Source organism: Hippocampus zosterae, chromosome 9, assembly GCF_025434085.1.
Source record: "Hippocampus zosterae strain Florida chromosome 9, ASM2543408v3, whole genome shotgun sequence".
Classification (NCBI taxonomy): Eukaryota; Metazoa; Chordata; class Actinopteri; order Syngnathiformes; family Syngnathidae; genus Hippocampus; species Hippocampus zosterae.
Window position 1 is genome coordinate 24,993,565 of NC_067459.1, and position 27,896 is coordinate 25,021,460.

The 27,896-nt window shown below is 52.0% G+C and overlaps 4 protein-coding genes and 1 non-coding gene across 8 annotated transcripts in view; 3 read left to right on the forward strand and 2 right to left on the reverse strand.

Annotated features, from left to right (window-relative positions):
* Window positions 1-27,896, forward strand: part of LOC127607513 (GATA-binding factor 2-like) — a 142,216-nt gene that overhangs the window by 108,906 nt on the left and 5,414 nt on the right. Inside the window, exons 1-3 of one of the 4 annotated variants that reach the window (XM_052075898.1) lie at window positions 22,859-22,996; window positions 26,298-26,705; window positions 27,216-27,850. In XM_052075898.1, the coding sequence (XP_051931858.1) occupies window positions 26,474-26,705; window positions 27,216-27,850 (867 nt within the window). In that variant the 5' untranslated portion in view covers window positions 22,859-22,996; window positions 26,298-26,473. Of the gene's footprint in view, window positions 1-22,858; window positions 22,997-25,995; window positions 26,158-26,297; window positions 26,706-27,215; window positions 27,852-27,896 lie in introns of those variants that run through there. The other 3 variants (XM_052075897.1, XM_052075900.1, XM_052075899.1) reach the window with 3 other exon arrangements.
* LOC127607539 (abasic site processing protein HMCES-like) lies at window positions 362-3,141 on the forward strand. The gene is made up of 6 exons (XM_052075937.1): window positions 362-828; window positions 979-1,122; window positions 1,962-2,186; window positions 2,244-2,398; window positions 2,467-2,659; window positions 2,945-3,141. Exons 1-6 carry the CDS (start codon window positions 640-642, stop codon window positions 3,128-3,130), a joined length of 1,092 nt encoding a protein of 363 aa, XP_051931897.1. The 5' UTR covers window positions 362-639; the 3' UTR covers window positions 3,131-3,141.
* rab7a (RAB7a, member RAS oncogene family) lies at window positions 3,213-7,520 on the reverse strand. The gene is made up of 6 exons (XM_052075920.1): window positions 7,079-7,520; window positions 5,159-5,221; window positions 4,893-5,019; window positions 4,600-4,818; window positions 4,389-4,517; window positions 3,213-4,313 (listed from the first exon to the last, which is right to left on the reverse strand). The coding sequence occupies exons 2-6, from the start codon at window positions 5,209-5,211 to the stop codon at window positions 4,218-4,220; spliced, it is 624 nt and encodes a 207-aa protein (XP_051931880.1). The 5' UTR covers window positions 5,212-5,221; window positions 7,079-7,520; the 3' UTR covers window positions 3,213-4,217.
* trnaf-gaa (transfer RNA phenylalanine (anticodon GAA)) lies at window positions 8,321-8,393 on the reverse strand. The gene has a single exon. It is a non-coding gene; the product is annotated as a tRNA-Phe (tRNA).
* Window positions 8,611-15,058, forward strand: LOC127607508 (dolichyl-diphosphooligosaccharide--protein glycosyltransferase subunit 1-like). The gene is made up of 10 exons (XM_052075889.1): window positions 8,611-8,966; window positions 10,286-10,350; window positions 10,431-10,737; window positions 10,811-11,020; window positions 11,090-11,282; window positions 11,677-11,776; window positions 11,877-12,015; window positions 12,161-12,280; window positions 14,050-14,295; window positions 14,372-15,058. Exons 1-10 carry the CDS (start codon window positions 8,739-8,741, stop codon window positions 14,552-14,554), a joined length of 1,791 nt encoding a protein of 596 aa, XP_051931849.1. The 5' UTR covers window positions 8,611-8,738; the 3' UTR covers window positions 14,555-15,058.

The window sequence follows — 27,896 nt, forward strand, 5'->3', positions numbered from 1 at the left end:
ATTACATTTTGTGTAGGTCCAATAGGGAAGGAAACAAACTTGCTTTTGTGACGTCACCATATACAGACCAGAGATGCAATGCATACACCTAAACAATACCAGTCTGCATATTGTGTGCGTGAGAGGAACTTCATACAAAGAATCTAAAGCGATGTTTCTCAGAACTATCCCATAACCAACAGATCCCGATAAATACAACAAAATCTTTGAATTGACGATTCAAAATCCGAATAGGAGGTCGGAACACGTGGAATAACGTCAAAACCATGGACCAAAACCCGGCCCCGAAAAGCCCGCGATGCCGCCATCTTGACTAAAAACATTGGAGGCGTTTCGCCGTGACGTCATCGTGTGTTGTTTGGACTTATCTCCAGTCGCCCGCTGGCTGGATCATAGTTCGAAACGCGCACTTCTCACGGCAAGCTGCGAGACGCGGACTTACAGACGCAGTCCTGACGTAGCCCAGATAGAACAGGGCTAAGATTCACTTTTTCAAACGACGAATTGACGGTGGAGTTGAGTTTACGTGACATGCTAATTTGCGCCGAGGCGCGAGCACGCAAACGAGATCTGTTCTCTTAGTGTTACTGAGTGTTTTCGCGAATTGGCCTCAACAGAAGCCCGCGACTTGCCGGCGAAATGTGCGGAAGGACTGCGTGCACTCTGGCCCCGGATGAGGTGAGCCGAGCCTGCTCGTACAGAAACCGGCGCGGGCTGCGGAGGCAGCCCGACTGGAGGGCGGGAGACGCGGACAAATACCGACCGTCCTACAACAAGAGCCCGCAGTCCACGAGCCCCGTGATGCTCTCCCGCAGGCACTTGGACGAGGTAACCCGGTCCACATCTGGATCAGGAATACAAAAAGAAACTTGATTCCTAACTCGAGGAACATTTTGGGAGAGAACAGCAAGTTGTGCAAAATGTAGGTCCCGAAACACGGAACAGTTTGACATGATGTTTGTGTTTGTGTGTGTATAGAATGCACCCGTGGACGAGTGTGTTTTGGCTTCCATGCGTTGGGGCCTGGTCCCTTCCTGGTTTAAGGAGACGGACCCGAGCAAGATGCAGTTCAGCACCAGCAACTGTCGCAGTGAGAACATCATGCAGAAAAAGACTTACAGGGTATTCATTCATTCATTCATCTTCCTAACCGCTTGATCCTCACTAGGGTCGCGGGGGGTGCTGGAGCCTATCCCAGCTGTCTCCGGGCAGTAGGCGGGGCACACCCTGAATCGGTTGCCAGCCATTCGCAGGGCACACAGAAACGAACAACCATTCACACTCACACTCACACCTAGGGACAATTTGGAGTGTCCAATCAGCCTGCCATGCATATTTTTGGAATGTGGGAGGAAACCGGAGCACCCGGAGAAAACCCACGCAGGCCCGGGGAGAACATGCAAACTCCACACAGGGAGGCCGGAGCTGGAATCGAACCCGGTACCTCTGCACTGTGAAGCCCACGTGCTAACCACTGGACTACCGGGGCGCCACTTACAGGGTACTTTGTTGCAAATGACGATCTGACATTTCAAAGAGACATACGGTACATCACCCTGGACTGGTCACTAGTCCGTCGTCGGGGTTAATCTCGACAACCATTCACAGTTTCATTCTTTCAGTAGTATTTCTGGAGTCACCTGTGTGTTTCTTGACTCGTCCTGGTAGCAGTTAACGGGTAATTATTTTTTGGTTACTGCAAACAAACAAACAAAAAAATTAGTTTTTACTCAACACGGTATTTCAGATCACCATAACGATGATGGTGATCTGAAAATGCGTCCATATCGCCCGGTCCGCCCTACCGACCAGGAACTTCAGAGACCAACTCGCCTTTCAAAAGGCTGGAGGCTGTAAATTTCCCCATTGTGGGACGAATAAAGGATATCTTATCTTATCTTATCTTAAAACTCTTCATTTCCATACGACGGCTTTCATCATGACTTTGCTTTCTCGCCAAGGAGCCTCTGCTGAAAGGACAACGCTGCGTCATCCTTGCTGATGGCTTCTACGAATGGAGGAGGCAGGCGAAAGAAAAGCAGCCGTTTTTCATCTACTTCCCTCAGGCCCACAGTTGCCGTGCGGAGAAACGAGATCCCGTCGATGAGTCGGCTCAGGCGAGTCAAGCTTCCGTGCCCGGCGGCTTCACCATATTGCAGAATCTGCCGCGGATTTCAAAGCGCTCTGTGGAACCGACACTCTTTCTCCGGAGAAATGAACATTTGCTGCGTTCCGGTTCGCAGGCGGGACAACCGTCCGATGAGTGGAGAGGCTGGCGATTGTTGACCATTGCGGGACTCTTTGAGCGCTGGACACCTCCATCTGGTGGAGAGCCCCTCTATAGCTACAGCGTCATCACTGTCAACGCTTCCGCCAGTCTCCAAGGCATCCACGACAGGTGAGGAGAGCAACGGCACCTTTGCAACCTCGCTTTGCCTCGCGGCCGACGCCGTGGTCCCCTTTCAGGATGCCGGCCGTCTTGGCCGGAGAAGAGGAAGTGAGGAGATGGCTTGATTTTGGCCAGGTGAAATCTGAGGATGCTCTGAAACTGCTCCAGTCAGAAGACAAATTGACGTATCATCCCGTCTCATCGCTTGTCAACAATTCTCGCAACGACTCTCCTGAATGCCTTCAGCCTGTGGACCCGAACCAGAAAAAGGTATTGCGTTGAATGTCTGACTTTGAGGAGGGGGGGGGGGGGGGGGGTCAGCTTCAGTTGAGGAGTCGTTAGCGAGTCTGGGGCTCCCCGGTGCGAAATTATCCGTCGGTATGAACGGTCACGTGTTTGGGTGCGCTGCGCCATCAACGGGCAAGCGGTCGAGAGCGCACGCGCCACCTAGTGGCCAGTCGGCTCGGCGTCAGCTCAGCACGACGCCAACGAGGGTGACAAAGCGAGCGGTGCTCCTCAAGACAAAACGGCGGCATGTATCCCCCCCCCCCACAGGAGGCCGAACTGAGCGCCAGCGGCAAGATGATGCGGAGCTGGCTGGCGAGCGGCTCTACCAAGAGGAAGGAACCGGAGGCTGGCGACGCTCAGCGGACCGACGCAGACAAAAAAGACACCCCCCGCATGTCGACGGGACTGCGGCGATGGCTGCAAGGGCCCAATAAAAAAACAAAAACCCAGTAAGGACAACGTTTGCTGTTCTCCGTTTCAGCTTTCTCGCCGTCACGGTGGTTTCACGTTCTGATGTAACTTCATAAATAAACGCTTTGCTGAATTGGAGGATTTTATTCGCCTTATTCCTTGAAAGACATTTTGAAACATCGCTCGGCCTTTATCGTACTTCGAATACAATGACGAATGCCGCGACATCCACCGTCCCACTTTTGCTTTCAACAGCGTAAACTCTCTCGGAATCCAGAAGGCATTTCCGTCTGACTGCTGAAAAGGAAATGTCGAGCGCACGAAGGTGTGGAGGTTTGCCTGCCTGTACTTCCCCACAAAACGATTCTTTGAAAGGGTCGTCGATGGAGAGTCATTGTTTGACTTCCTCTCCAATACTGTCAAGTGGGAGTGATGTGCCGTCTTGATTTGTTGCACCAGGAAGGGAGAACTGTCCCAAGAGAAAGTCCAAAAGAGGAACGGCGCTAACTCGCCAGCCAGTTTCATGTCGCTCTGGGGGGGGGGGGGGGGGGGGCTTTGGGCGATGACTTCAACCGGAACAACCTGGCGGGACTTGCGATTGATTGGTCTTCGTTTTCATCAATAGGCAACAGATGACGGCAGTTGTCACATCAGTGATCGTCCGACCTCCAATCTCGTTGCGGCGACAAATGACACGAAGACGACCACCGCCACGGCTACGGAGGAAATGACGCCAATCCACCGACGCGATGAAACACAAAAAGCGTGCGGGATGTTTGAGCTCAATGTAAAACAAGCGATTGCGAGAGCAGCGATATTCAATCCGACTGAAAATGTCTGTTGCCATTTTAAGCTCGGGGGGGTTGGGGGGGGGCATCTGACAAGAATAAGCGTACGATGCGGAAGGAGTTCTTTGGGCTAGGAGACCGATACTTGATAGAAAAGGGGGTGGTTCCTGCGCACGAGGAGGAGGCTGCAGCATGATGGTCGCGTCGGTACTCTGTGAGTGGGATAATGGGGTGGGGGGGGGCATAAGGGGTCGACGCGGCGGGTCATGGGAAGGGAGGCTATTTTGACAAGGCAAGGACGGCCGCCGGGAGGGCCGTCGTGATACAGGTCCGGGCGGTCCTCAGCAGCTGCAGGTCTCCGCCGAAGGCTTGGCTCGCTCGTTCCTGTCCAGCTTAATGGGCTCCGGGAACTCGTTGTACAACTCCACTTCGGTCTCCTGGTTTGGGAAGACGGGCAGATGGGTCGCGAGCCTGCGCCTGCGCCGGCAGCGGCAACACCGGCGGCGCCTTACCTGTTTGAGAGCGTTGCGCGCAATGGTCTGGAAGGCCTGCTCCACATTGATGGCCTCCTTGGCGCTGGTTTCAAAATAAGGGATGTTGTTCTTGCTCTGACACCAAGCCTGCGCCCGCTTGGTGGTCACCTGAACGTACACGGCAGCAACGCGGAATATTGGCTCCAAACTTCCAAAGAAAGTCCAAGCGCAAGCCCGACGGGAAGCGCACCTGTCTGTTCTCCAAGTCGATCTTGTTGCCGAGCACCACAAAGGGGAAATTCTCCGGGTCTCGGGGGCTGGCTTGGATCAGGAACTCGTCCCTCCAGCTGTCGAGGGTCTTGAAGGTGTTGGGGGCCGTCACGTCGAACACCAGAACGCAGCAGTCGGCTCCGCGGTAAAACGCCACGCCTAAAGACTGGAACCTCTCCTGACCCGCCGTGTCCCAAATCTGAAACGCAATCCAAAGCAAGTGAAACGGACCGAGCGCCGACTTGACTCTCACAAATCGGCGCCGACGTTCACCTGCATCGTGACCAGCCTGTCATCCACCATGACTTCTTTCGTCAAGAAGTCTGCACCTATCGTGGCCTTGTACTGGTTGCTGAACTTCTTATTCACGTACTGGTTCATCAACGAGGTCTTCCCGACTCTAGAAGGGAACCGAGCGCAGGGCACGAAGCCCATTTGAAGGTCAGAGACCGGCTTCATTTGGCGCTCGCGGCAGTGACGCGTTACACGCCCGGTGCGGCGGAAGCCACTTGAGCGCTTCGAGGGCGACGACCACTCACCCAGAGTCTCCGAGGATGATGACCTTGAGGAGGACTTTCTTCCGTGAAGTCATTGCGCCTCAGCTGGAAGCACATGAGGAAAACGTGAGCCTGGGAACCCCCCCCCCCCCGAAGTGGACGCGGCGCTCCAAACAATCTTTGCGGATCCGTACGACGCCACGGGAAATGTACATATTGACAGAAACGGGAAACTGGGCGTGGGTAAGAAGAGCCTCAACGTGCAATTCGCAACGTGCTGGACATGGAGCAAAAAAAATCTCAGATAATAAATTCAGAACAAAGACAGTACAAAGCACCCCCCCCCCACAAAAAAAAACTGTAAAATTATACATCAAGTCTCACAGGGGGTCAAAAGCCAAAGACTAAAAAACAGCTGGCGGCCCGGTAGTCCAGTGGTTAGCACGCCGGCTTCACAGTGCAGAGGTGCCGGGTTCGATTCCAGCTCCGGCCTCCCTGTGTGGAGTTTGCATGTTCTCCCCGGGCCTGCGTGGGTTTTCTCCGGGTGCTCCGGTTTCCTCCCACATTCCAAAAACGTGCATGGCAGGCTGATTGAACACTCTAAATTGTCCCTAGGTGTGAGTGTGAGCGCGGATGGTTGTTCATCTCTGTGTGCCCTGCGATTGGCTGGCAACCGATTCAGGGTGTCCCCCACCTACTGCCCGAAGACAGCTGGGATAGGCTCCAGCACCCCCCCCCCCCCGCGACCCTAGTGAGGATCAAGTGGCTCAGAAGATGAATGAATGAAAAAAAAAAGTATGTAAGGTTTACGAGGAAGCGACCCCCCCCACCCCCTCTCAAGTGTATCGATCAATGGGAAGTCGACTTTGTCAGTTCCACTCAGTTCAATGTTGTTCAAAGACGACTGAAAATGAACACACACCAGTCACATGACAGCGTGACGACCGGAAACCGTGTTAATCATTTCACATTCTTGCGATACGAGAGGGGAAAAAAAAGATGACTGCGTCTTTTTCGTTCGACATAAATGAATCACTTGACTATTGTATTTAAATGAGGCGAACTGGGGGGAGGGGCCGCGCGAGCATTGCATTGCGATGCAATGGCAGCATGAACATGCTAAATCAGACGAGTGTCATGATTTACAGATGGAATGACGACAGTAGCAGAATTGGGTCCTAATAAACAAAATTGTCTTGAGATGATCTGTCATCACTCGCCATTTTTCGCTTCAACTGAGCGTGCCGAATGTCCCATTTTAACACTACGGTGAAGTGTCGGCTGGACCGACCGAAGTCCAAACTTTGTTATGACCTGACCGGACGAAGGTTATACTTTTCATGCCCCCCCCCCATCAACCTCAATCAGTAAACTGTCAGGAGGCATACTCGCACTCATCCTTTTGCTTATTTCGAGGAAAACAATGCACGTTGAGAGACCGCAATGCTTGTGAAGGGTGCCCAATTGTTCGGGCAGCGGCGCTCCTAATCTGCACCCCATGACACATTGTCAGGGACGGATCACATGGTTGCTCAACACACGGCTAACGGAATCATGACTCGGCAAGCGACATCTGGCTGGGGGAAAAAAAAAGGGCCCCGATCACCACCATCGGTGCAAAACAAAACCAACAAACACAAAGTCAACCAGTGGCACGCACCACAGGCGGGTACTCGATTGCTCAGAATGCACCGTCATCATTTTACGGGAACTTGTGAAAATCATCCGAGATATCAGAACAAAACCAAAACCCAAGCCAACAAAGGGGTATGGAACATCTCGAAAGGTCAATACAAAGGCATGTTTTGGATGCCTAGTTGTTTGTTTTGGGAAAGAATGGCCAGCTCAATTGATCGGGCTAACGTTTAGCTGCACAACGGGTGATTGTGGAGCACGATTTGCAAACAGCCTCGTCTTCAAATATTGGCGAAACCGGCGCGCGGAAAATGTCACAAGAAATACCTGTGAGCCGATCCTGTGGCAAAACTATCAAGAGTGGACTTGTCCTCAACCTGGGTTCCTGGCTTAAGCTAACGCGCAGATGAGCGCCCCAAAATTAAAAAAAAATGAAGGAAAGAAATAGGGCCGGCGGTTCCTTTTAAGTGTCCGTCGTCGCAAAAAATGTCCCTCTGAAGCCTCGACACCGCACGGACATCCGCTATTTATCCGTCGCGACTCAGTCGGCGACTGGAAGTAAGCGCCGTCAGCGGCAGCGAAATTGTCACTCGGCTCGTTGCTCCAACTGGGTCTTCGTGTCGCCGTTGACGTTGGCTTTCGCCGTCTGTCAAGCTAATGTGCTAGCCGAGCACGTTAGCCTCGCCGTCCGCTTCCTCCAAAACAAGCCCCGTCGACGGCGGTGACGTCACACGGCGGCTACGCCTTGCTCAGCTGGCCCGGCCAGCGGGGAGGAACGTTCACCCACAATTTAGCCATCTTTCGCATTTGCATTTGGCTCCCTCTAAAATTAGAGGGCGTTTTCTGGCCCCCTGCCCCCGATGGAGACAAAATATGCTTGTAGAAATGAGCGCCAAACATCTGGTCCCAACAAACACGATCGGAGTCGACATTTGATAGAATTTCGTTCTAAGTCAAGAGGTATCAGAATCAGAATCATCTTTATTGGCCAAGTATGTATAACACACAAGGAATTTGTCTCTAGTAATACAAGGACATGACAAATAAGTATGAAGAAGAAGAAGAAGAAAACCTTTATTAGTCTCACAATGGAGAAATTCCAGATTCACAGCAGCAAAGTTATGAAAGGAAGAAGTAGAACAAAAAAATAGGAGCTGCTGGAAAGGCAGCCACTCTCGCGGCGCCATTTTGAAGTAAAAAATAACAAAAATAACAACACAACACATAGGACAGAGTATGGAAGGAGATTATGCTATTTCGTATCTCTCAACGTGCATTCAAACATTTTTAGCCCTCTACGGGTACTGTCGAACGAACATCATCCCTACGGGCATTCACCACGCCTGCAAAAGACATGTTCACATTCAAAACACATTACTGTATTTGTGCCCCAAATGATTCACATGCTCACAAAACTCAGGGGCATACTACTGTTGAAAGTCAAAACCAACAAAGCATGCATGTCACGCACGCACACGCAATGCGTTATTCTACACATTGACTTGACACCTCATATTAGTCTGGATTGCGTTTTGGTCGTATTTGCTTTGTGCAAAAATAACCATCCACTGCCGAAACCCGGGATCGAACCAGGGACCTTTAGATCTTCAGTCTAACGCTCTCCCAACTGAGCTATTTCGGCCTGAGGGTAGACCATCAACGTCAACGACAAACTAATAACGACAATGCGAGGAACGCCAACGTTGCAGAATTCCCCCATGCCTGACTGCTGGTACGGACGGGCTGAACATCCCGTCGGTGTTCTCTACACTTTGGGTGTACATTGTAATAAAAGCGTAAAAAAGACATCAAGTCGACGAGCATTCATAGAGACTCAGTCGCTTCCGGCGCATGCCTTCTGACGTCATCGCTTCGTTTGAAAGAAGCGTCATCTCTTCTCAAGTCGAGTGGCGAGGTGTGACGGCCTTTTGTTCCCCTCGAGCCGAACATTCTTCCCCCGCTATTCGTCCTCTGAACCTCCGCAGACATGACGAGAAGGCCCCCACTAAGCGCTTTCCTGCTGCTCTTGGCCGCCGCGCAGAGCTCGGCCACTTTGGTGAACGACGAAGTCAGGAGGACGGTGGACCTGAGCACTCACTTGGCGAAGATCACGGCGGATATAACGCTGTCTAACTATGCACGCTACGACGTCCAAAGCTTCATCTTAACCGTGGATCCCGAGCTTTTCCCACACCTGGCATACGTCGGAGCCTCGGTGAGTTCAAATGGGCCAAAATCGCACATGAACGCGCAGTCGCGGGCTCCTGCGTGCTGCCTGTTTCATGCGGGAGACACGCGACTGTTGCTGGCCTCTCTCGTCTCAGCCAAAGCTTTCTTATGCAAACGTGTGTGCGTTCATTTGATGATTCGGCATTGTTATTTTGTCTATTCGTCATGCGTCGAACTGCAGTTTGAGCTAAAGTATGCTAATATGAGTGGCCCGCCATGTTTAACAGGCAAGAAGTCGTTTATGGCTAACCTCGGTGTATCGTTAACGTGGTTGGTCTGTTTTGAAACAAAGCTTTGTTCGGAGTAGCTTCTGTTTTTAATCGCCGAATGTTAATTTGGCAAGCGTTTAACTTCCTTCGCGGTACTCGTTAGCTCAAGTGACTGAATGACACGTATGCGCTGGGCAATGCACTTCCGGCCTCGACAACCAGAGGACCCGCCCACTTCCGTTGGCAGCAAAGGCATTCCCTGATGCGGCGATCACCTACGTCATCAGCCAAAGTTGGAATCGTGTCATTTCGCTGACATTGACAATGTCCAAATGGTGTCGTAAAACTTTATGCGAGGTTTTGTGGCATTTTCAGAACGATGTGGTGTCGGTCTGAGGCGGAAGGTAGATGGCCTCAAGGTAAAATCGTTTTTTAAGAAAGAACAAAATATAGGAGCTGCTGGAAAGGCAGCCACTCTCGCGGCGCCATCTTGAAGTCAAAATAATAACATGACACCACACAACACATAAGACACAGACAGTTTGCAATCTTAATCAATTTTCAGAAATGCATTATGGACATTTTTCATGTGGTTTAAATAATCATTTGCTTTAAAAAGCTGGAGGGGGGAGCATTTCTTAATGACAAGCAACCATTTTACAGATGGCTTGTTTGTAAAACTGTTTTCTCATAGAAAACATGAAAAAGTCGAATTGACCCCAAGGATTTTTTTTTTTTTAAACAAGAGATGTATCAACAATAAGTTAGCTGTAAATGTTACACAATGGATTTAGCACAGTAGCAACGAGCTATTATCAAAAGAGATGGCTCGGCTGCTTTTTTGATTTTCTCATACGTTATGAGTTAGACAGGCGGCAAAATAATCCCGACCTCGGGTCAAAAATTTCCAGCCCGTTGATCGGTTCCTGCATTTGTAACGCATAAAATTAAACCGTGTCGGCATAAAAGGATTGCCTTCCACAGGACTCCTTTCCCATCACGCTGAAAAGAACGTGACAGTCAGTCCACTCATCTCGTTTCTCAGCGGCAGTTGAAGTGGCGAGGCAAGTGATGACTGTGCGGTGTGCGTTTGCAGGTGCAAGGCGATGAAGAGGATGATGGCCAGCTTAAGGTCCAGGAAACCAAAATTAACGGCTTAACGTAAAGCGCCGCCCTCGTCCTTTTGTCGCAGAATCGCATGTCCGTCTCCCGTCAGTCATCCGTCTGTCCGTCTTTGACAGCGGAGACTTTTTCAAGGTCTCTCTTCCGTCCAAGTTGGTGGTGGGAGGTAAGGTGAAAGTCAAGGTGGAAATGACCTTCAGCCACGTCCTGCGGCCCTTCCCCTCGGACATCACGCAGGCTGAGCGCCAGCTGGTAGTTTTTCAAGGCAACCACTACTTCTACTCGCCGTACCCCACTCGAAGTCAGACCACCCGCGTCCGGCTGGCGTCCAAAACGGTGGAGAGCTACACCAAACTGGGCAATCCCAGCAAGACGGACGAGATCATCGAGTACGGCCCGTACGCCGACGTTCCCCAGTTCAGCCAGGTGCGCGAGCGAAAGACCGACCGCCAGCCAAAGCCTCGCAGCGTTCTCACCGCGCGTGCCCTCTCGCGTCTAGGACCCGATGAGGATCCACTTTGAGAACAACGCGCCCTTCCTCACCATCAGTAGCATTACCCGCACCATCGAGGTGTCTCACTGGGGCAACATTGCCGTGGAGGAGACCATCGACGTGAGGCACACCGGAGCCGTCCTGAAGGGCCCCTTTTCCCGCTACGATTACCAGCGGCAGGCGGACAGCGGCATCTCCTCCGTCAAGTCCTTCAAGGTACGCGCGCCTGCGCCGCGCCTTACGCGCTTGGCTTTGTGATGTGACGGCGAGCTCCCCCTTCTCCAGACCATCCTGCCGGCCTCGGCGCAAGACGTCTACTACAGGGACGAGATTGGGAACATCTCCACCTCCCACCTGCAGATTCTGGATGACTCCGTGGAGGTGGAGATCAGGCCCCGCTTCCCTTTGTTTGGGGGCTGGAAGACCCACTACATTATTGGCTATAACCTGCCCAGCTACGAGTATCTCTACACTTTGGGTGAGTGGATTGCAAGTGCGTCTAGCGGGGGTTTTTGTTTTTCTGTTAAGGCCAAAGAACTGTCCGATGAAACTGTCCAAGAATTCATTTGGCCACATCTTGGCGGTACCCAACAATGTTGAAGGCAGTCTGGGCATTTCAATGAGACAAATGTTGCTTTGCTTCCCTCTTGTGGCACCAATAAGTGGTGCACTCATCTTTTCTGGAGGGTGGGCGGGGCATCAATTGCATGGTGTTTTTTTTGGGGGTGGGGCTTAATTTTATGACGTTCGGGTCTGCTTTGTGCTCACTTCCATGCAACTAAATTACACTTGAAGAAGCCCTCGCTTCTCCAGTGCTATACAAACTGAAGCCTTGCTCATTTCTGCGTGTGTGTGTGTGTGTTTTCTTCCAGGGGACCAGTATGCACTGAAGATGAGACTGGTTGACCACATCTATGACGACCAGGTCATTGACTCTATGACTGTGAAAATCATCCTGCCAGAGGGAGCCAAGTGAGTGTCAGCAAACATGAGCATTGATAACCCCCCCCCCCTGTAATGTTTGTGTATATTTTTGGAAAATGCTCATTCTCGTTGGTCTTATTTCCTTTAGGAACATCCAGATGGATACACCATATCAAATTAATCGCATGCCGGACGAACTGCACTACACGTACCTCGATACCTTCGGGCGGCCTGTGCTGGTCGCCACCAAGAACAACTTGGTGGAGCAGCACATTCAAGATGTCGTGGTAAGGCTCCTGCCCTGTAAGGCTGCTGTCGGGTCACGGGGTCTCCACAAAATTCTTTTGGGAATGTGTTTTTTGGGGGGTTACAAGACCACTCCTGGCAAAGCACCTCACTGTATTGCGGCGTCGCATGCTTTGTTCTGCGCAGGTTCACTACAACTTCAATAAGATCCTGATGCTGCAGGAGCCTCTCTTGGTGGTCGCAGCCTTCTACATCCTCTTCTTCACCGTCATCATCTACGTTCGGATGGACTTTGCCATAACAAAGGTTTGTTTTGCACCCACGACGATTGGGATCTTTTTTTTCCCGTCGTCCCGCAGTTCGGCTCCTTCCAGTTTGACCGAAGCAGCGCACGAGTGCAGTATCCCAAAAGGGGCAGGGTGGCGATACCTTTAGCCGTTTGCTTGGTTTTATAACTAGCCTGGATGTGGTTTTTTTTCCTTCCTCTCCATATACTTTCTGTAAATACAAATTGAGCACTGCCAGGTTACTATTCCGACTTGTTTACAAATAAGGGTGCTGCCTCTCTCGGAACCGAACGCTGGTGGAGCACTTGTAATACCTTTTGACTCCTCCAGGTGGCACTCGGGGTTTAAAGATACACTGCACAGTTCTGCAATAGGGAGTGGGAGAGTGGTGAGTGTCGGTTATCCATCGGCAAAATTAGGGAATGCCTGCTCGCTGGACTTTGAGAAGCAGAGTCATTCAGAGTGAGAAACTCTTACTTCGTTATATGCAGCAGTACTTGGAGTGTACTGTTATCGCTACGTGTTAGATACTATAGGTATGTTGACGCAGGTCAACAGCAAAAGCCAAACTCATTTATTCATGAGCCAGGAAACTGAGCGTCTTGCTCCTTTATTACGGTCTTCTTGACGGCGTACAGTGAACAACTGTGACATCGACTCGATGAATTGCAGAGTGAAACTGAAATGAACAGATTTAAAACATGCATTAATATTGTGTACACAAATACAACACAAATCGTCAGGTGTTTAACAAGGACATAAATACAGCTCAAAATGTGACAAACAACGATAATGCATTTTCGCAGCACCTTCGCATGCTAATTAGCTTGTTAGCACCGATTTAGCATTGTCGCTACGTCATTAGCAACACTCTAAACTAGCGAATTTCCAATAACAATCTCTGAAACACATTTCTAAATAATGATAAACACGAGCAGACTTACAGTCATTGCTTTCGAAGGTGAAACGAAAGGAATATAAATTTTTTGTTATTGTAAAGTGTCCTTGGGTTTCTTGAAAGGCGCTTCTAAATAAGATAAGATAAGAAAAACCTTTATTAGTCTCACAATGGAGAAATTCCCAATTCACAGCAGCAAAGTTATGAAAGTAAGAAGTAGAACAACAAAATATAGGAGCTGCTGGAAAGGCAGCCACTCTCGCGGCGCCATTTTGAAGTCAAAATAACAAAAATAACACAAGACAACACATAGGACACAGACAGTCGTTCAATCTTCACCAATTTTCTGCATACACTTTGTTGTCTGAAGCAGTTCTAGATGAAAGAGGAGAGGATCAAAGTGTCCTTTCTCCAGTGGATCAGAGACGTCATGCTGAAAATGTGCACACGTCTGCTACAAGCTACGTTTTGAAAGCAAACACAAAGCTGTAGCATCCATTGACGAAAAGAGATTAGTTCACTTCTCCTGTCCCACGTAATCCGCTTCAAATTCCAAGCCGCGACTCCCACCTCCAAATCCGCATCGGCACTCCGCGCCAACGCAAATAAAATGCATTATTATTATTATTATTATTATAACTCAGGAGGACCAGTTGCAACGATCACGGTCACACTTTCTGTAATGAGTCGTCTGTTGAAACATGTCGTCCGCTACCCACAATGCACCGCGATAACTAAATGAATATTCTAAACGGAATTACTATTAATGAAATGACCCAAAACTTTTACTGTGGGCAGAACATGGGAGTATTCCCTTGTTTTATATTGGACAGTGTGTGTCTCACAGGATGTTACTATCAATAGTTGTTTGGCATCTTGATATCCCTCAGGACCCGGCGGCCGAGGTGCGCATGAAGGTTGCTTCCATCACCGAGCAGGTGCTGACCCTGGTCAACAAGCGCCTGGGCCTGTACCGCCACATGGACGAGGTGGTCAACCGCTACAAGCAATCTCGCGATACGGGCGCGCTTAACGGGGGCCGCAAGACCCTGGAGGCGGACCACCGCGCGCTCACCAACGAGATCAGCTCACTGCAGGCTCGCCTCAAAGCCGAAGGCTCCGACTTGGGCGACAAGGTGCGTGCCGCCGCGCCGCTCGACCTTTGCCGTCGAGCGGGCCTCGGGTGACGGCCGCGGTGGTCTTCCTCGGCAGGTCGGGGAACTGCAGAAGCTGGACGGCCAGCTGAAGGAGCTGGTGTGCCGGGCCAGCCAGGAGGCGGAGCGATTGGTCGCCGGCAAGGTGAAGAAGGAGGCCTACGTGGAGAACGACAGGGCCGTGTCCAACAAGAGACAAGAGCTCGTCGGCCGCATCGACAGTCTGCTGGATGCTTTGTAGAGGCGAGGCGACCCCCGACCTGCTTTTCGCATCCGGTGTCGCGCAACCAGTGAGTGACGTGTCGTCATACGGGTTGCGATTGAGTTGGCTCTCGGGTTGGTGAGAGCTCCCTTTGGTGCTCAGACTTTCCATGTCCTCCGTGTTTGATTCTCAACTTTTCATGTTTTGCAAAATGAAGTCACAAGTGCGCCAAGTCTCGTCCCTCACTCGGACCAGCTCCACATTGACATTTGCTCAAGTGGTTAGACGAGTAGCTTTGTAGCTTTGCCAATTTCACCCCCCCACTTTACGTTTGATCATGTTAAAGCTCAGATTTTTTATTTTTTTTGTGCGATGTGACTTACTTTTTTTTTGTGTTGTGTAATTTTTTTTTTACATGTCGTGGTTTTGTAAGAGGTGTCGTTTTCACTGAGATTGGGGATGACGGGTGAGGTTGTGTGAGAAAAAACACGGCAGGTGGAAAATGATGTTAAGCTGTTGGAAATAAAAAAATTGGAGTGACAACCTCTTTTTTGATTGTTTTTATTTGGATGAGCCTCTCCTCCGCCATCTTTGGACCAGAGGCTGGGTCCACCCTGGATCAGGACTGGTCAATAGACGGCCATTTACACTTAATGCTCGTCTTCAATTCATCCGACATGCGTTTTTTTGGGGAATGAGGCCAGAGTACCCTGGAGGAAAACCTTCCGAGCATGAGGAGAATTCAAGTGTCGAACGTCCCAAGCGGGAGGCAGATGTGCTCAAGGCCTGCAGGGGTCCAGCTGGCCTCCACTGCCAACATTTGCATCTGCCGAGTACTCATCAAGGCATTGATTGGATGAAAATAACCTTTAGAAACAAAACAAAACTCAATAAATGAGTACAAGCACCGAGAGGGGGTTTCTGCAGCATTGTTGTCGTCACGTCGCTGAGTGCGGCGCCTACCGAGGCCGCGGGGGTCAGTCTGAGGTCACGGCTTTCCCTCCGAGGTGGTCCCGGGTCCCGGCGGCAGGTCATTTCCTGCTCCATAGTAACAGGCCCCCCTTTCCCCTCACAGTGCTCATGTTAACATTGTATGCACATACAATAATCATTCTGAAAGTACGCGGCAGGGGAAAGCAAAGACAATGTCCATTCGCGCCGATGCTCGGCGTCGCCGAAAGGCCACACAATGGCAGTTGCGTCTGCGCTCCGGTGGACTTTTGCAGTCCTGGGACCTTTTGGCAGCCTCCCGGAGCACCGCCGCATTTCCGCTCGTCTTTTGGTCAATTTTGGAGTGACATCCAGGCCATTTGCTTTTTCTCAACTCACAAACTCAATTTTCTCAATTTTGGCCGACATCATAAAATGTGTCCGTTTATTTATACGTGAATTCTACTCTCCGTTCCTTTTCAAGAAAATGATCTGTGACCCTGTCATACCAACACAAGGCGTCTCTTCCAGGGACTTAATTAATGTCCTACAACTACAGGAACTACAATAAAACCCACCAGAAATAAAATGTTAATTTTTCGCTAGTTGTTCACAACAAAGACTGTCGCTAAGATGATTAGAAGAAGTCTCCAGCTCAACTCAGAACAGAATGCGAATTGAAAAATTGCTCACACGGATGCCTACACTAAAAGGTCGGTGATTGGCTTATTTCGATGTCAATCAAACTGGCACACAGGCTCAGACAGATCATCCAATCCGATGCTGAAAAACTTGACATCCGGTACCCTCCCACTGCTATCCAATCCCAGAGACGCCGAGCGTCCGTGGGCGGGACAAAAACCAGCTTGGATCCAATGACTCGTCTCCGTTCAAAGCATTGGGACAACCTACACAGAACTCTCGAGAAGGTCGGCGTTCGGCCACTTAGACGCTATGCGGAAGCTCAGCGTCCACCATTCGAAGCACAGCGAAGGAGTCGCGTCGTAACCAGTAAGAAGAAACTGATTCGGAACAAAAATTGAGCACATTGTAGCGCATATTTAGTCAATGACACGTACACACAATTTGAATGTAATTTCAAATTCATATATTTGATCAGCCGAAGCCGAGCTTCCCTTGCCGTCCGAGCACTCGCCACTGCTGCCACTCATTCCACTGGCTAGCAGGTCATCGAGCTTTTACTCGGTGTGGGACCTTCGTTTCTGGTTATCTTCCTCAGTTTTTCGCTCAAGCTCGGCACAGACGCCAAGTGAGAAGCGGAGACTTTGATATGTCCTCCACTTGAATGTCACAGCGACGCTCTTAGCACGACCGTTGCCTTGACAGACGGTATTGACTGAGAGGCCCTGGCTTCTTGGCTGAGCCTGGTCTTGACGTTTCGAGGCCTTTCAGTCCTTCTTTTGTTGTTGCTGTTCTTCTTCACTTGCAGCCATGTCCTCCGGTCCAGGATGTGAGTACCGGTCCCAGAAGAAGTGCGGTTGATCAGTTGGCGTCAGTGGTGCAAAATACCGTTTCAACCGGAATTGGTGTGCAGCGCTTGTATCCTGATGTGGCGGCCGAGGCGCCGAGCGCAAGGTGTGGGACCGCTTGGCCCATGCGGTTGAGCTGTAAGGTACCCGCACGCGACAAGCTGATTATGATCTCGCTTTCCTGAAGAGGAGTCAGGATGCAGAGTGTGCTTGCTCTTTCTTTATCTGCCAGAAAATAATGAATATGTGCAAAAGTACGGAGTCCCAACTAGGTTGCAGCTTTTCTAAAAAGGTTCCGGCCACGGTGACGTGGCGGTGATTGATGACACGGGTTCCTCACCTGCAGCTTAATCTTTCTCGCTCGGAGAAAAAATGCCCGCGTACGCCGCCAGATGCAGAAAGAAAGCGAGCGGCAGAAGTCACCGGTCGGGGAACAATATCCTGCTCGGAAGACCCTCGGCGCCGCACTCTCATAAATCACCGAGACAGAGCCGGCACCCCTCACTGTCACCGCCTTATTATGTGGCGCGCACGCTCGCCGTGACACGCTCTCGTTCAATCCTTCTCGCCCCCGCATGGAGGGGATGTCAACGAAAGGGGGAAATGTGAACGTGAACCCAAAAGTCCGCCACCTTAAAACGAAGCGCCTCTGTGAGCCGCCATTCCTCGGCGACAGGGCGCCGGGACGAGCGTTTCGCAATGGATGACGAACGAAAAGCCCCGCCCCTCAGGTGCAGGTGTCAGGTGTGTTCCGCCCGCGTGCGGACACGTGGCGGCGAGCGCGGGGGTCGCGGGGGTCGCGGGGGAGGACTGAGGACAATGAGAGCGTCTGTGGCCCCGGTTGCAGCTGCCGGGAGCCGGGCTGACAGACGCCGGGAAGCGGCGGCGACATGGAGATGCCACTTGCGAGCCGAGGAGTGAGCCGAGCCTTCGGGCGCGCATTCTTGGGGGGCGGGGAGTGGAGGCCAGCGAGTCAAAAGCCCGCCGCCATCTCGCTTCCCCAAATGCGCCCGTAGATGCACTGATGTGCTTCCAATCTCCCGCTCGTATAGCGACGATTCGGTAATCCTCTTGCGTTCTCGCCCTAGTTTGCAAGTGTCCACGATTCCCCCTAAGATCCGCTGATCGCCGCCGCGTGGCGGACTGTCAGAAGCGGCGACAGTCATGCCTCTCGGGGGCGATGTTTGGCCCCCAAAAAATTTTGTTTTAAAAAAAACGAGGCTATGCGGCTGGCGGGGTGCAGAGCGGTGGATGGGACTGTTGCCCCTGCCAACATGGCCGCCACACGGGCCTGATCTCCTGCTCCCTGCTAAAGTAGGGCTACTTTACAGGCGGGAGGCCGTCGGGCTGCTCCCGAGCACGCACGCCTGCGCCTGCAAAGAGGACACATTTCCTCCTTTCTCTATGGGACCCGAGTGGAGTGACGGGGGCACTTCCCATTAGCTGTGAGAGTGGCCCTCTCCTTCCCAGGGCAGACAATTTCCCCCTACTCCACAGCTGATCGGAAACTTGGATTGTCCACCAAGCTCACCCGAGACAAAGAGATTTTTTCCTCCCCCCCAATCCAGCCATCTCCTCTTCGGAGCTCGCCTTCTCCCATGAATCCCTTCCGGCATTCCAGTCGATGCCATTTCATGCGAGACGGGTCGGAAGCCCATCGCAGGGATACCGAGCGCTTTCACGGGTCCAGAATTTCATTTCACACCGCCACTTCCGTATGCTCCGAAGGCCTCGGACACGAGCCGTGATATGACGCAGCACGTCGGCGCTATGGGCGACGCCCCCTCCCTTTCGCCTGTAGCCCCATTTTTTTTTTTTTAGCTCAGGCCAAAGCCATAAATTGGAATCAGGCCCGTGTGGCGGCCATGTTGGCAGGGGCGACAGTCCTACAAACAAGAAGAGATATGCGGTACATATGCACCGTGTGTGTGTATGTGTAGAAGGTAAAAGTCCAGTTTTCTCTTCATGTCTCCATTTTGTTAGTCCCGTACGTTGATTTGGCATCGTTTCCTGTATGTTCAATGATAACACAGTATATTCTCTTTCAAATGTCCTTTCGTTCGTATCCTTGGATAGCTGGAAGGGATCGCTTGTATTTGCCTTATATTCGACGGGACGTATTGCTTCAATTTTCGGACAATCTGGTTTTCAGACTTCTTGAAGAGGATTAGGGTTTCGGTCTAAGCGCCGCAGCGAGCAGGTGAGTTCTTCAGTCCACCGTGGAGGAGCAGAAGTTCCCCAAAACGTTGGCATGCAGGTGAATTCACGAGTAGCAAGTCGGATATATGTGGGGGAACACAAAAGAAAATGGTGGCTTGATGCTCATAAAGAATGTTGACCCGGACTCAGAACAATGAGCTACTCGACGTTTGTTTGTTTTGGGTTCATCAATTGACCCTGGAGCAGATTCTCGCATTGAGCCACCTTCTTTGACCATCATTTCTCTTTTCCAACAGCGTGCTGACTCCCCACATGCACAGGTCGAGCTCCGGAGTGAGCTGAAAAAGCAAAACATCCATCAGCCGGCAAGCGAACAGGAAACCTCTCTGGCCCTCTCTCGCCGGCCAAAGGCTGAGAGCACACTTCCCGTCAGAGCTCCTTTAACTTCCTGTGCGGCCACCGGGAATCCCAGCTGGGGCCTTCCAGCTGGGTCACGGTCTCGCTCCGTCTTTGTTGCTCAGGCTTTGACTGACATCTACGCAGCAAGTGCACCCGGAATCCTTCTCCCACGTGTCTGCCGCTGCCTCCCTTCGGCACCAGGGGTCGCCACATCACAGGCCATCGACACGAGCAAGGTGGGTCGCGCGGGGTCTTGAGCAGCGGATTTCAGAGCCCGGCTCCTCTTTCGGCTCCGTCGACGCAAACGCCAAGCCCTTCTCGTCTAATTTCATCCAATGAAACGGCACACGCGATGCGGATGGATGCAGGTTCGCGCTGGGGCGTCGCAGCGAGGAGGGGGGGGGGGGGGGGGGAGAAAAAGGAAAAAAAAAGCTGCTTTGGTGACTTTGCGTCTGACCTTTTTGGAAAAGCTAATCCCGCGCTATAATAGACTCCAGGGCCGATATGGAAAACTGCTGCACCGTTATCTCGGTTGTCTAGGAGACCATCAGAGCACCACCGGGGCTGCCGGAGATGCCGCGGTATTAAAAAGGGTTGCGCGTGCGTGTGTGTGTGTGCGCGCGCGCGTGTTATGTTGAAACGGGGGAGGGAAAAAAAAAACAACTCGTAGCGATTTAATGCATGACTTCGACTGTTATATTCTAAACGCAAAGCGTCGGGCTGGCGGCTCGCATTTGTTTGCAAGCCGGCGTGGGGGGGGGGAAAGGCCACGTTGGACAAAGTGTCGAACGCCCGACATCAAGTCGACCATTTGGTAGCGCTCCGCATTCAAGCAGACGCCTCGTGCGTATTGACACGCGCGAGGGAAAAACGGATCCGGCGATCCAAGTCAACGGGGCCATTAATAGTCAGGCGATCCTCACTATTTACAGCAAAATCATCCAAACGCGGCGGCTCCTTTTCAAAGGGCGCTCGTGCCTCGGAACTCCGACGCACAAATGAAAAGGTGAGCCAGCCAAGGTGCGACTAATCACAGAGATAGGCATCAAATCGCCGCTCGATGTATATTTAATATAGCCGCTATTGATATGTTAAGTGGGATGCGCGGATGACCCGGGCCAATAAACGGCCCAACGCCAACGCTCGGATTGGCTGCGCTGCTCGCATCCGTGTAAATAGTTCTCATTCCGAGCGCCTATCTGTCTCTCCATCGACCTACACGACCCCCCCGCGCTCACAAATGATGCATTAGATGCATTCAATGTATTTGTTGTGCAAGTTTGAAAAGGCGGCGATAATCTGGGAGCGAGAGATAAGGAGCGGCAATTTATTCAGCGGCACTTTGGAGCCCCGCTTCCAGCCTCGGTCGCTGCTGACACCCCCCCAGCGGTTTGCTGATAACGATTAGGCCATTTATTATCTTCACAGGGAACAAAGATTGCGTGGTGCCCGTGAAATATTACCCGTGGTAATAATCAGAAGGAGGAGAAGAAGCAAGAAGCAGATGAAGGACCCTGGCATCTGAGCAGAGCTCCTGTAGAGGAGCAAGGAGCGTGTACACACACACACACACACACACGAAATTAGTATTATTATTATTCCTATTATTATTATTATTATTATTGTTACTGTTGTTGTCGGTGGTGGCAGTGGGACTAACCTAGCCTATGTCAAAATGTCGTCCACTGTCGATGGTGCGTTTTTCTAGTCGCTTCTCATTCAAAGTGCACATGGTCAAATAATTGGAATAATTAATAATTGGAAGTCATTTTTTAAAAATCCTCCTTGGCAATATTGCTCCACATATGCAATGCCACTCCAAATAGCATTTCCCCGTTTTTTTTTTTGTTCATGCGCTTCATTCGCCAAATTTGTAACTTGATTTTTTTTTTAAACAAATGCTGAGAGGTTCTGGTTGGGCTCATCCCACACTTCACCCCGTGAACGATCGGATCGTTGCCGCCGAAAGAAAGCAAAGCGTTTCAAAATTCAATCGAAAGTCTCCTTGCTTTTTTTCTGGCCGGGGCCGCCCGCCGTTTGTTGAGCCCGTGCACCGAGGGGGGAGCACTAGGCCGCGGGTGGAAGGGCTCCCGAGGCTTGCGGGGTTCTTTTTGCAGCTGCTTTGGGATTTTGGAGCGTTTGCGTGTTTTTTTTATCAAAGTTGCAATATAAAGCCCACATGCGGGCAAAAGGGGGGGGGGCGCAACCGTCCCTCTTCTTCAAAACGGCGGGCGGATCTTGGGGGCAAAAATGTTCAGAACTGTCTTGTATTTGCACCGAAATCAAATGAAATTGACAGGACAAAAAAATGGGATTTTGTGTCGTTATCAATTCAGATTTAATCGTTTGTAAAGTCTTGGCTCGGGATTTTGTTCTGGAAAAAAAAAAAGTTGGACATGCCATTTCTTACTGTTTATTGCGACGCCGATTTTGTGCCGTGCGCGGGTTCAGAAATGCACCGTATGGTCCAGTATTTCGCAACCTTTTCGCAAAGTGCAGAGGTATGTTGTACTTCGTCGCATCGTCAAACTAAATATCCCCAAAAATCGGATGAAGGCTCCCGGCCAATCACTTGGGAGACAGAGCGAAGGAGCGCTTCATTCGTTGTTCTGCCCGTCACTATCCGCGTCGCTGGCAGAGAGGGAATTTGTGGAGCCCAAACAACTTTGACCCATGTTTGGTTTCCCAAGCGTCAGCGAAAAGCACAAAAAAAAAAAAATACAGCCCAAAATTAAAACGGAGAACAAAACAGACTCATTCGCTTGAAATCAAACGAAACAAAAAGCAAAGCAGACCCCCTGCCAAAAGGAAGATAAGGGAACGTACCGTCGTGTCACTCCAGAGGCCGGCGGGCGCAAGACGACTCCTCGCGCAATCTCGCGAGATCCCACATAAAAGGCGGTCACGGTCACACCGGAGACCTCGCAGCTCTTCCAGAAGCAATTGAAGCTCGGTCGTGCCGCGGAGGCTCTCCCTTGCGGCGCTGTTGTCGGATTTGATTTGATTGGATTGGAATTATTATTATTATATATTTTTTTTGTTGCGGAAAATCTTAAAACAAACACCATCGGCGCGTCTCTCTTTGAAAGACTCTCGATCAGCTGTTGTGCCTTCGGGAAAGATGCAAAGCTTGTCCGGGGGAGGACGCGTGAACGTTACCTGAAGTTTTGGCCGGCGCGTCCTTTGCGGGTTTTTGTCGTTGTTGTTTTTGATTTGGCTGAATTCCGCCGCCTCGCACGCGTGCCCGCGAGACCCCGGCTGCGGTCGAGCAAGTTTCGGCGGCTCTCCTCCTCACCGACGCCCGCGCGTCGGGCTCTCGCACTCCGGCTCGTCGCGTGCATCGGCGCGGGAACGCCACGGAAAGTCCTTCCAATCCAAAAGCTGCAATGAGACGATTTCTTTCAGCGCGTCTTTTGGAAGGACAAGCCCGACGTCTCTGGGCGGATGGAGAGCTGCCTTCTTGTGGGTACCATTTCACCGAGAAAGGAGCCTCGAGCAGCGGGTGAGTGAGAGCGTCTTTCGGTCTGTCTCCGAAAGTCTCGACGACGAAAAACGTTTGTCGCGATTGTTTAGAATTTGGAGGAGCGTCTGGGTTCAATGTGGAGGCAGGGCTGCTCTTTTTTTTTTTTTTTAGCATTTCCACAAATTCCCTTAAACTTTTTGCGAATTTGTTAGTGGTTGTTTTTCCACTGGCTTCGCGATCTGCACTTTTTTGTTCTGAAAATGCCCTTGAATTTATGATCAAATGCAAAACCGGAAGACAACAAACGCATTCAATCTATTATCCGTGGAGCATCCGTTATTATTATTATTATTATTATTATTTGGGTAGGAACAGTTCGCCTGAAATTGCTCTTTGAATTGGCAACCTACAATATATACAAACACTATTGTACCAGTACGACAATAAAGTTCTTTGTGCTTATTTTGTCATAAGGTAGACCTCATATTTGCCATAAAAAAGAACACCGCTATTTTCATTATTTGTAGTGTCTCGGGCTTCGCTTGAACCCAAATTGAAAGGGATGACAGCATGATCATCATCCAGGTATGATGACGACCAGACGCCCAATTATCTCGCTGCATATAACAAGGCTTGTGAAGGTGGTGGCCGTCTTTTCATGAGCAGAAAATGCCAGGCTGCGTGGAGAATGTCCACGAAAAGACGAGAAACCCTGAAAAAAAATTGCAGAGATTTGCGTGCACCCCAAAAGGAGCCTCGTTGCCTTCACAAATATTGCCCCTAAAACCCGAGGCATGCAGCGCAACTCAACTTTTCCTTTTCGTCCGTGACCAGTAAAAGCGCCTTAAAAAAGTGTGTGTGTACACTGTGTATATATACAGTATATTTATACTGTGTGTATATATACAGTATATATATATATATGTGTGTGTGTGTGTATAGATAGATTTTTTTGTTCCTGACCAACTTATGCAGCACAATCCGGCCTATATATCCGAAAGGAAAAACTTCATGTATCGTGAAGATCAATTTGTGATGTATGCGCAGCCCAAAAATTGCAGGTTGGGCCCCCCCCCCCCCCCCAAAAAAAAAGTCAGTCCTGTTGCGATCCGATCCAGACTTCCTCCAAGCGGCGCAGATTTGCTCGGGTGACTGCTGCAGGCCGCCGCCGCCGCCGCCGCCGCCGCTGTTGCAGGTGGCTCCTAAGCCCCCCCCCCCCCCCGGCTCCATCTAATTAGGCGTACGGAGCAAAGGGGACAATAATGCTTCAGCTGCTCTGTGTCATTCTCCCCTCTCGCCGCCTCTGCTTATCTTCACCAGCCTTCCCCCCCCCCCCCTTGCCCCCAGCTAAACGCACACGCATACACACAAAGAGCGCAGACTTTTGAACAATCACACACACACACACACACACACACACACACGGCTCCACTCTGGATAATGATGGATGAGCGTGCCCGGTGGGAGCGGACAGGTAGATAGCGCCAAGGCCATTTCATCGTCGGCCAATGAGAACGTGCTCGCTCATTAGCGGCACACCGATACACTTGTAGCGCGCGCCTTCAAACCGGCGCATCGAAAAGGAAGAGCGCTCGTCCAAAGCAAAGCCCCCTTCTCCCATTTCCAACATGGGCAACAATGCTGCTGTGTGTGACAAAGCCCCCCCTCCCCACCCCCGCCCCCAACAATCGCTTCACCCTCACTCGTTTTTTTTTTTTGTTCGAGCGCAGATACAAATGGGATTAATGAAGGCAAAAAAAAATGACAGAGGGCTAAATCCCTGCTGAGTAATCCATTTGGCAAACACGCCAACGACAATGGCGATTGGCGATGCGGCGGCATGTCTGACGCCGCCCGCCTGCCTCGAAGGCCTCACGCATCAGCAGTCGCCCCCTTTTTGGGAGCCGCGCGCGGGCTTGCCGGCATGCGCTCCACCTGGCAGTGCGGGCGCGGTTCGCTGGAATGCGAATTATTCCGCTGGTCACTGCACTGCACTAATTGCTTTGCTTTTAGGACTTGACAAGCTCTTCGGGCTGAGCTCCTCTGGCAACATGCCGTCGATTGTCGGTGGTGAGGGACACAAGGGGGTCTTTTACCTGCATGAAGAATTTGTCAAGGTATCACCACAGCCCCCCCCACCACCTCCCCTCCTCCGATCACGTGTCGTCAAACCCCGGCGTCAGCGTGGCGGCGAGCCTTTTTACCCCCCCCCCCCCCCACCACCCACCCTTGCCCCCTCCAAATTATTCCCCGTCAGTCACATGCACGCGCCGGTCTTCAGCGACAAATGTGTCGTCGCCGATATGATGGCCCAGTATTTGATTTCAGTTTGAAATGTGCAATCGATTTTTTTTTTATCGTGATTGGCCCTCCCAGCAAAGCTGCCGACATGAGTCGCCGAAAGCAAAAGCGCTGGGGACGTTTCATTTGGAGCGTTGCCCCCTTCTCGAGACACTCGGACGATCAGCGTGTAGGCATGAGCGCGCCATTCGTATGCAAACTGGGAAACGCAAACACTCCGCAATGCTCCGCTACTAATTCCGGACAATTAGAGGCTGCCGACAATGGGCCGCAATGTGGGCTCGTCAGTCGACTCCTCCTCCGCGTGTTGGTTTTGGAGCCGCTAAAAAGGCGGCGCATTTGCATCTCGGCGGGCGAGCAAAACGACACGCGCAATTATCGCCCGCTTTGTGCGGCTCATTCAGCAATTGACGCGATTAGATTTCCGCGAGTGGCTGTGAAATCACTCAAGAGGCCTTTTTACGAGAGAGCTGCTGTCAGAGAGGAAGAGAGAGCGTCGAATCCGCGCGCAATTCCATTTTCTAAATCGGCTCATTAGCCGGATGTGCTCGGCGGCGGCAGCGAGAAACGCTTCTCGGCGGCCCGTCGCCTCCTCGGAGTTAAGCTTGCCGAGAGATATTGCGCCGGTGGTGGTGAGTTCGGGGAGGGGGGGGGGGGGGACCAAAGGCACAGAAAGCCAGGCAGAAAGCGAGGCGGAGAGGAGCCCGCAGCCTGCGAGCCAATTGCTGCGTCGAGGCCGGCTATTGGGCCGACGCACCAAGCCCCGCCCCCGCGCGCCTTGATATGCGATTTTACTGGCGCCGGCCGCGGCACATCTCGCTCACGAACGACCCCGAGCGGTGCGCGTATCGGGAGGCCGGCGCGTCCGAGCTGCAGTCAGCTGATCGAAACCGCAACAGGTGAGACATTTGCCGTGCCCTTTTCTCAGCCGGCAGGAACGCGCCACTCCGCTCCTCCTTTTCTTTTCCCTCATCTTGCGCTCGCGTCCTCGCTTTATTATCCGAATGTGCTTCTCAATAACAGGACTTGTCTTTTGTAGGTAAACAAACAGCAAGGACAACGACTACGAGCGAAAAGGAGAACCCGCGTCGTCCGAGGATTCATCATTTTTTTTTCCCTGAATGAAGTCAACACGGCTAAGACTCTGAAAGCGGACGGGGGACGCCATTTACCAGGAGGAAAAGTTCCACCGGACGGCCATCCAGCGTCTCAGCCATGGAGGTGGCAACGGCGGCCGATCAGTCCCGATGGATGGCGCACCACCACGCCGTGCTCAACGGCCAGCACCCGGACTCGCACCATCACGGCTTGAGCCACAACTACATGGAGCCCATGGCGCCGCTGCTGCCCCAAGACGAAGTGGACATGTTTCTGAACCACTTGGACTCTCAGGGGAGCCCCTACTACAGCAACTCTCGGGCCAGGGTCACCTACGGCCAAGCGCACGGTAAGACGCGCATGCAGCTTTGGAGCAAAAAAAAAAAAAAGAATAAATAATTTTGAGAACATGTATTTCCGGAACGTGCTCAGAAGGCTTAGATTTTTTTGGGAGGGGGGGTTGTGGTGCGTGTATATTCAGCGACATAAAAAGGAATTTTTATGACAGCAGGAGGGAAAGGGAAGTGTGTCGTTTAACCCCTCAGTGCGAGGCCAAGAGTTTGCGAGGGGAGAGAGAGAGAGGGGGGGGGGCACTTCCCGGATATAAAATAAAAACCGCAAAATCGCCAATAACAATCGTTACTCCGAGAGCCGCAGGCTACGTCCAGATACTGTCCCGAAAGGCGTAACGGGCCGTCCATTTCTTGTTTTCGGGCATTTTCGCGGATAATTGAGTTGCGCCAGAAAGGCTGGCTTTTGGCGGACGAGGGGAAAAGTTCAGGGTTTCGCCTGGGTCGAGAGGGGATTTGGAATGACTTCGAAGAGCAAATGTGAGTAAAGAAGCTGTGTGCGATTTCAGCTCGGCTCGGCGGGAATCAGGTCTGCCGACCGCACCTGATCCACAGCCCCGGCCTGCCGTGGCTGGACCCGGGCAAGGCCGCCCTGTCCGCCGCCGCGGCCGCCGCCGCGCACCACCACCACCACCACCATAACGCGTGGGCGGTGGGCCACTTCAGCAAAGCCGGCCTGCACGCCACCAGCTCGGGCTACTCCTGCGGCGGCGGGGGCGGCGGCGGCGGCGGCCCCGGCGCCGGCGCGGCTCCGGTGTCTACTCTCGCCCCGGCGACCCACTCCAGCCCGCACCTCTACAGTTTCCCCCCGACGCCGCCCAAAGACGTGTCGCCGGACCCCGGGCCCACCTCGCCCACCTCCGCGTCGATCCGCATGGACGAGAAGGAGCCCCCCCTCAAGTACCCGCCGTCGCTGGCGGACGGCATGAAGATGGAGAGCTGCAGCCCGCTGCGCGGCGGCCTGGGCTCGGTCAACGGCGGCCCGGGCCCGGCCACGCACCATCCCATCCCCACGTACCCGGCCTACCCGGCTCTGCACGCGGCGGCCCACGACTACGGCGGCGGCCTCTTCCACGCCGGCAGCCTGCTGGGCTCGTCGGCCGGCTTCGCTCCCAAATGCAAAAGCAAAGCCCGCTCGAGCTCAGGTGAGTCTCTTGGCGACGCGCAGCTCATTTTTCGCGCACACACAC